The sequence below is a fragment of the Mandrillus leucophaeus genome, unplaced genomic scaffold (genome assembly GCF_000951045.1).
Source record: "Mandrillus leucophaeus isolate KB7577 unplaced genomic scaffold, Mleu.le_1.0 Scaffold828, whole genome shotgun sequence".
Classification (NCBI taxonomy): Eukaryota; Metazoa; Chordata; class Mammalia; order Primates; family Cercopithecidae; genus Mandrillus; species Mandrillus leucophaeus.
In genome coordinates, this window is record NW_012109008.1 from 161,438 (window position 1) to 169,967 (window position 8,530).

The following is an 8,530-nucleotide window of genomic DNA, read 5'->3' on the forward strand; positions in this document are numbered from 1 at the left end:
TTGTCTGGAAGTGACACACATAGCTTCCTGTTGCAAATCATTGGCTAGAACAAAACATGGAAACGTGGCCCCACCCAACCACAAAGGGCCAGGCAATACAATCCTACCAGTAGCCAAAACAGGGAAAACCTGAACTATATGCTCAATAGCCTTAATGACTACCACAGAGCCTTTCACAAAATGATCCCAAATAACCTTTCCAATCTCTCCTCCCTACACTCCTCCTCCATGGCCCCTACCATCCTTCCGCCCTCCCATCATATTGAGCTACCTGTTTGCTCAACACACCATGCCTTGTCAAGCCTCCATTTCTTTCATATACTGAGCCCTCTGCCTGGGATGCTGTTAAGACGTAACCATTATTCTGACCATTGATTTGTTTTGCCTGTTCTTGAATGTCATAAAAATAAACCCAAATAGTATGTACTCTTTTGTGTTTGGCTATGAGAGTCATCTGTGTTGTTAAGCATGGCAGAGTTCATTCTTTTTAGTGGCTGTATAGTAACCCGTTGTATGGCTATACCATGATTTACGTATCAGTTTTTCTATTGATAGCCTTTTGGGTTGTTTCCGTTTTGGAGCATTTACAAAGTTGCCATAAACATTCTTTTGGTAGCTATACACACTCATTTCTCTTGAGTGTAAAGCCAGGAGTGTAATTGCTGAGTAATCGGTTAGACATATGCTTAGCATTCGTGGAATCTGCCAAGCAGTTTTCCAAAGTAGCTATACCATTTGACATTCCCACCAGCAGTGTATGAGTTCTAGCCAGGCATCATTTGAGCCTAGGAGTTTGAGCTTAGCCTGGACAGCATAGTGAGCCCCTACCTCAAAAAAAAGTTACATTTGCTCCACACCCTTGGCAACACTTGATATTGTCAATCTTTTGAATTTTGGCCATTCTGGTGGGTGTACAATAGTATCTCATTGTGGTTTAAATTTGCATTTCCATGATAAATAATGATGTTGAGCACATGCTCCTATACTTATTGAACAGCATGTATTTTTCCATTCAACAAATGTTACTGAACATCCATGCTGCATCTGCACGTTTCTATAGCAATGGGGAATAAATAACACTCGCGCTCCACAAGATTCCAAATCATTGCTTTGTTTGTCAAGCACTTTTATTTTTGAAAGAATTTTCGTTAACGTATTAGAAATCTAAATAAATGCACAGACAAACCCTGACTGCTCTTCTGAGGAAAATTCCAAATAAGGAAATGTAACTGATCAGAAACAGGAGAAGGACAGGGCACAGTCACAGTCATTCATTCAGTAAATCTCTCTCTCTCTCTCTCTCTCTCTCTCTCTCTCTCTTTATTCCTGTATGAGATGGAGTTTCGCTCCTGTTGCCCAGGCTGGAGTGCAACAGTGCAATCTCAGCTCACTGCAACCTCTGCCTCCTGGGTTCAAGCAATTCTCCTTCCTCAGCCTCCTGAGTAGCTGGGATTACAGGCACATGCCACCACACCCAGCTAATTGTTTGTATTTTAGCAGAGATGAGGTTTCACCATGTTGGCCAGGCTGGTCTCCAACTCCTGGCCTCAGGTGATCTGCCTGCCTTGGCCTCCCAAAGTGCTAGGATTGCAGGTGTGAGTCACCATGACCAGCCCAGTAAATCTCTCTTAAGCATCTATTGTGTGCAGGTGCTGCCAGATACTCAGATACAGCAGTGAACAAGCTGGACACACTTCCAGGACGAACAGAGCTCACAATTCAACTTTTTGTGATATGATAGTGTGCTCACACTGTACATGATTTCTTTCTCTCTTCCACCCCTTCTAGGCTGGGAACTGCTTGAGGGCAGGGTCCAAGCCTTGTTCATCTCTGACCCCCCGTGTTATATAGTGAGCACCTGGGTCACTTATTAGCATGGTCTTAAGATACAGGTGCTGAACTGCTAAGCCAATTCATTTACTTTACAAATGAAAAATATGAGATAGACAAAAGCTTAAGAACATAGACACTGTACCCAGAAAGATGGTAGTGGTGTTGGAATGAGAATCCAGCATCTTGTGTCCCAGTTAAGGTCCTTTTCCCTTAGTATGCTGCCTCTGGCTGTGGTAAATTCCAGAATATAATTTGTAAATGTTCCTATCCACTGTCCCATCCCACTTCCTACAGTGACATGCAAAATAAAGTGGCTGGTTAGAGTCTGACCTCACATTTCTGTTTGAATCTTTTCCACTATGGATTTTAAAAGGATCTGAAAGGGTATTTTCTAAAATTCTAAGCATTCTGTCCATCCTCATGCTGAAACCTGACTTGGTGAGTGACACTTCAAAAAGAAAAGAAACATGAGTCTCAACCCATTACTACTTTATTTCCTCCAGATCATTTCCTCACAGGCAGGTCAGCCACGTCAGTGAGCCCACTCGGATGTCTTGGTTTCTATCCCTTGGAAGCTTCTTCTCTACATTCCATTTCGAGAGAGCTGGCTCTTCCCGGAGACTTCACAACCTGGTACCGTCGCCTCCCACAATCACCCTCCCATTCTTCTGGCTTATCTCTGGTGTCAGAGAAGAATGTAATCTTTAGGCTTGTACATTCTGACTGCCGTATTTTGGGGAAAACCTGTCAGCGTAGCTGACTGGCATCTGGAGGGCAGGGCAGGGGCAGCTGGCCGAGCAGTCACCTGTCACCTGAGTCAGCCCTCATCACCCTATTGCAGGCTGCAAGAGTTGTAAAGAGAGCTGGACGGGACCCACTTAGTACCAATTCTGGGTCTCTGGGGCAGTCTGTGTTGGGAGTATTTATTCCTGGAGTTCTGGGGGTAAGATGGGAACAGCTGGAGTCAGAGCCCTTGAAACTACTCAGTGGCTTGATGCTTACCAGGTGTGTTTACTTAGCCATACCTTCAGGGAAAGACTCACATTGCTAATATCAGGGCAGGTGAGACCTGGTCAGCTGTGCAAATAAGCCCAGAGCCAGAGTGGAACAGTGAGAATTAGATCACCCTTCCTTTTCACTGGGTGATTAGGAACTCAACACTGTGTGACCTCAGACAAGCCAATTTCCCCCTCTGGGGCTCATTTTCTCCTAAAGTGGACAAGGAGGGATGGGACCAGACAAGTTCTAAAGTTCCTTCTAAGGCCAAAGATCCATGACTCTGATTTTTATCTAAATCCATAAAAGTGTGGCCAAGTATGTAATTACTGACTCTTTCCCGCTCCCCCCACCCGCCCCAGCTGCTATAGTTTTACTGTCAGTCTAATCTTGTAATCTTCTTCCAAGATATTTTTTTTTCTCTCAAAGATCCTAACAGTATAGGGAATCTGAATTGCAAGGTTTTCTGGGACTCAATTTTCTTCCTCCACTTCTGCTCACTCCTCCGTCTCAACTCTCACCTTAGCCCTTCTCAATGCTGGGATGCTGGAGGACTTGAGCTGCGAATTTCAGGAACTTGAATTTGATTTTTACTGTTTTGAGTCCTGCCCCATCCACTCCTGGGCGCTGTGGAGAACACCATGATCCTCCATGTACACTGTCGTGCCTTTTCCCATTCATTGGTCAGAACATTTCACCTGTGTGCCAGACGCCACCCCAGGCACCGGGGCTAGGAAATAAATCATGTGACCCAGTTATCAGGAAGTTTAGTCCTAAATTACAGAAAAGCCACGTCACTCTGCTTGATGGCAGGTAGCCAGTGTTCCCTAGGAAAAAACACCAAGGCAGGCACTTAATTTGCTTGGGGGCATCTGCTTGGGTGAAATCTTGAAGGGTGCTATAGCAGGTGCTGTCAGTGCCCTGCCTATTCCCTTAGCCCTCCGTGGAGTTGCTTGATCAGGAAGTTAAAGCCACAGGAAGATCCCTCCAACCAACAAAAAGCAGAAGCTGGCAGAAAGATATCCCCTCTTCTTGCCACTTGATGGAACAATCCTAAGGTATGCGCTACACAGTCTCGCAGAGGCCCCCAGCAAGATGGAGCCCCAGCAGTCCACAGCAGTCTCTGCTCATCAACACACCATCAGCACCTTTCCTTCCCTGTCTCACGTCCTTATTCCATCTCCGTACCCCTTGAGGTGGGCTCCCAAATAAATTACCTGCATGGCACCCGGGTCTGTATCTTAGGGTCTCCTTTCAAGGGGACCCACACTAGTAATCAAATAAATTAGCTGAAATGGAGACTAAGGCAATCTAGGGGGACATCCAGGCAGAGGAACAGCTACAGTAAAGCCAGGGAGGGCAAGCATGGCACGGCACTTGGTGCGGCAATTGAAGGATGCATATTTGTTGGTTCCAGGATTGTGATGCAAGACCTTAGCATTCTTCTCTGGAGAGGACAAACACTTTTGTCCTCTTGTCCTGACCTCCAAGAAGTGCTAGAAGAGGAGAAAAGGCTGGAAAAGAGGGCTGAGCTTCCCCGAGAGGTGCCTGGTGGGCCCTACCCAGTCATCCTCCTCAGTCTTGGGCCCACAGTGACCCAAGAAGTCAGCTCTGTGTATTTTGAGAATGAGCTGCTCAACTATGGAAGGAAATTTCCCAGTGTCTTGGCTTCTCACACAATTTGGGTCTAAGTATTTGGAAAAGATTCTCTTGTGCTTAAGGGCATATTATAGTATCAGATGCTGAGGTCTGTGGACGGCAATATAAGACAGTGGGTTGGCTGGACACGGTGGTTCATGCCTGTAATCCCAGCACTTTGGGAGGCCAAGGTGGGTGGATCACTTGAGGCCAGGAGTTCAAGACCAGCCTGGTCAACATGGTGAACTCCTGTCCCTACTAAAAATACCCCCCAAAAATTAGGCAGGCATGATGATGCATGCCTGCAATCCCAGCTACTTGGGAGGCTGAGGCATGAGAATCGGTTGAACCTGGGAGGTGGAGGTTGCAGTGAGCCACGACTGTGCCACTGCACTCCAGCCTGGGTGACAGAGGGAGACTGTCTCAAAAAAAAAAAAAAAAAGACAGTGGTTCAATCACATAGCTCACTCCATATGTTCTCCAGAATCTAGAGCACAAAAACCTTTGCGAGCCTCAGTTTCTTCACCTGTAATGTAAGTATAATAGTAAGTACCTGGGGAGGATTAGATGAGACCATGCATATGGCATTAGGCTCTGACTACAGTAAGTGCTCAATTTTTAAAAAGGGGATGATGATGCACACAGAGGATACTACCCACTGAGGCAAGGTCAACCCTCCGTCCCAGAAAGACCGATAAGCAAACCCTGGCATGCAGGCTCTGCCATCAGCCTCCCCAGCTCAGAAGCTGAACGGGGCAGCCTGCCAAGGATGGGTGTGCTAGGGTTGGGTACAACCAGGGCAACAGGGCAGTCCAGAGGGCCAACCTCAGATCAGCCTGGCCAGGCCAGGCCCTTGCCACCACTGGCAAACTGGCCAGCAAGCAGCAGTGGCAAGAAGTTGGCTCAGAGGGCCTGGGCCACACAGGATGGGCCACTCCAGGCAACCACAGGATGATGCCTTCAGGGGGATTCCTCAGTCAGGGCCACTCCAGAACCCTTGCCTACTGGTACACAGAGGAGTAGCACCCCAACATGGCTCCCCAAGGTCCTGTTTCATAGGCCTCCGTGGTGAACCAGCTTCCTTCCTCCTCAGGGTCTCTGTTCAATCCAGGCATGTTTCCATGGATTAGGCTCCCTCTCATCTGGGAAAGCCCTGCATGGACTCCCCAAACCCCTGCTGGCCTCAGCGTGGTCAATCGCCTTACATGGGTGGACCTGGCTGGTTTAACTCTGAGGGAAACATGATGTTCTAATTCTTTTTGTTTGTTTGTTTGTTTGTTTGATAGAAACAAGGTCTTGCTATGTCGCCCTGACCTGTCTTGAACTCCTGCCCTCCTGCCTCAGTCTCGCAACATGCTGGGATTACAGGCGTAAGCCGCCATGCCTAGCTTAATGTTTTAATTCTTGGGCATGGAGCTCTCCATGCAAAGGCAAAGAGGAAGCAGGCTGCCCACTGGTCTGCATGCTGACTCCGCCTCTAAGTTGAACCCACTTCTTCCTGACTTCTTCCCACCTGGCCTCCTGCGTCTCCATGGTATGTATTTCTACCTCTGGGGCCTGGGCCCAGGCTCCCTGGGAGGTGACTGCATGAGCCTCAGCCTGGGGAGCACAGAGCAGCCTCTCCCTGCCCTGCTCGGGCGGAGGAGCAATGCTTCTGAGCAGCAGGGTCCTGGCTGGCACTGAGACTGAAGGATCTTCTTCAGGCTGTGGGTGGAGAAGGCCTCAATGGAGATCCTCAGGAACTTCCAATTAACCAATCAACCCTAATAGGCAAGTTTCTGAGGTATCCTGGAGTTCCTCAGGGCTGTCCAGATAAGGACTGACAGGAGGAAAAATACGTAAAGTTCTGGTCTCAGTGTCTGTCACACAAAGCTACGGCTCATAAACCCTGATGAACTCTCAGACCCGGCTAGGGAGGATTGGGGGAGGATGCAGATCGAAGGCCCTCAGAGGAAATGACCAGGCTCTGCCTTGGGACTTTGGGGGAGAGAAGTGCTGTCTGCTCTAAACAAAAGCGCTCTAAACAAAGCTCACTCAAGCATCACATCTTCGGGAGACCTGGAGCCGGTAATCAGGACCCAACCTCCCAGGCATGGAGCGGGAATGTTCTTTCTGGGTTTCCGCCCTCTGTTTATTCTCACTCCTTGTGAGAGACAAACGTCCACACTGTCACTGAGCGAGGTCCCAGAGCCACCAAACAGACTGTCCGCGGGGCCTCCTGGGTCTGGTTTGAGCCTGCTCCTGCCCCAGACCCTGCTGAGGATCCTCTCTTCTGTCACTTTTTCCTGGAAATCCCTGCAAGCTTCCTCTAGACTCGGATGCCTTCCCTCTGGGAGAAGTGGCTTGCTCCCCTCGCTGGCTCGCCATTTAGCCTCCAGCCATCCCAGGAAATGGGAGCCACCAGCAGGAAGGATCAAATTCCTGAGAGGTGACAGCGCTGCTCTGCCTCACTGCACTCCACTAGCCCTCATCACTGACTCCTTTCATTTCTCCAGCCTGGGAAAGGCGGTGTTCGGAGAGGTGAAGATGGGGAGGGCTAGGGGGAGGTGCCAGGCCTGGAAAGGGGCAGGCGCGGGCCCTAGCGGGAGAGGAGGGAGCTGAGCAATGAGGGTGTTGGCTAAAAACAACAGTGTCTTGATGGGAAAGGAGGAGCGATGGGGAAGACTGGAGTGTCTCAGGCCCTCTCAGTGGATGGGTGTTGTGGGAGAGAGGAGGCTGGGAGACAGGTCTCCCTCTGGAGTTCAGCGCTGAGTTGCTGTCCAAATCAGTGGTCCTTGGAATCTATAAAACAAAACCGAGGACTTCAGAGGTGCAGCCAGAGGAGCCACACTCCAAAAGGACCACTTCCAGGTAAGCATGACACACTGCTGGATGCACACGCTCCTGGCTTCAGGTTCCAGGATCTTTCTCACTGCCTTCATCCCCAGCTAGCAATAGGGAGACCCTTCCCCTGGCCCCTGCGTGGTGGCTGGGAGATCTACTGGTCAGCACAGAGAGCTGGGAAAGGAATACACATCTGCAGTCATGAGGGATATCGAGCAGTGACCTCATGGCCAGGGCCTGGTTAACAGTATCTTTGCCACTCCCAAGCTAGCCCATGGCCGCTGGATCTTCCTCCAGCTTGATCTCCTAGCTGACCTGTGCAACCCTAAGTACTCCAGAAATTCCACAACTAGCAGCTCTCAGCCGTCCGTCCTGGGCAGGGCTAATACTGGGGGCTCTGGTTTTGTTGGAACCCACATGGGACCAGGAAATGTTTGACTCCAGGGTTCACAGGGCTTTGTTCTGCTGCTGAAGGCAACCCCGGGCATGCTCCCAAGAAACGCACTCCAGGACTTATTTTAGGCAAACTAGGATTCCCCTGTGGCTGGGCAGGTCTAACGGGGAAAAGCGGGGTAACCGAGAGTCGAGGAACTGACAAAATCTTCCTAGAGTACCTGTTTCTATCCCAGCAGAGGTTCTTTCTAACTGAGGGCATTCACGTGTATGGAGCAGTGACTGTTTACCTGGGGAGAGTTTGCAGCAATAAAGGGGACATCCCTTTCCTGTAGAAGCTCACAGGATGGGGGTACAAAAACGGAGGGAGTTATTGAGAGATTCGGGCCCAGACTGGACAGATGAGGAAGGCGTCCCTCTCACAAGAAGAGGGAAAGGCGTCCCTGAGGGGAGGAAGAACAGGGGATACCACGGTGCTCCTGGGAGAGACGACAGGGCAAAAGCAGATAGGGGCGAGGTCACTGCACACCAGGCGACTCTGGGAACGTCTCCCTGCCCTTCAGGGAACATCCAGGGCCTGTGCGTCTCCTCAGAGCCCTGCAGGTGGGTTTGGGACGCGCATCTGCCCCTTTGTTCGGAGGTTCCTGTGGATTTGATGGGCGTCCTGCTGTTCTCTCTCCAGACGCCATGCGGCAAACCCTGCTGCTGCTGCTGCTGACGGTGCTGCACCCCAGCTGGGCAGATCTTCTCCAGAAGGTCCCGCTCTTCCGGATCACTCAGCAGGGCCCCTGGGGGAGCAGTGGCAGCAACGCCACCGACTCGCCCTGCGAGGGGCTGCCCGCCGCGG

The 8,530-nt window shown here is 50.2% G+C and overlaps 1 protein-coding gene across 1 annotated transcript in view; it reads left to right on the forward strand.

The window, feature by feature from the left end:
- The first annotated feature begins 7,066 nt into the window (after nucleotides 1–7,066).
- Nucleotides 7,067–8,530, forward strand: part of LRRN4 (leucine rich repeat neuronal 4) — a 15,194-nt gene continuing 13,730 nt past the window's right edge. The window contains exons 1-2 of the mRNA XM_011968078.1: nucleotides 7,067–7,317; nucleotides 8,366–8,528. Of these exons, the coding sequence (XP_011823468.1) occupies nucleotides 7,122–7,317; nucleotides 8,366–8,528 (359 nt within the window). The 5' untranslated portion in view covers nucleotides 7,067–7,121. The remainder of the gene's footprint in view (nucleotides 7,318–8,365; nucleotides 8,529–8,530) is intronic.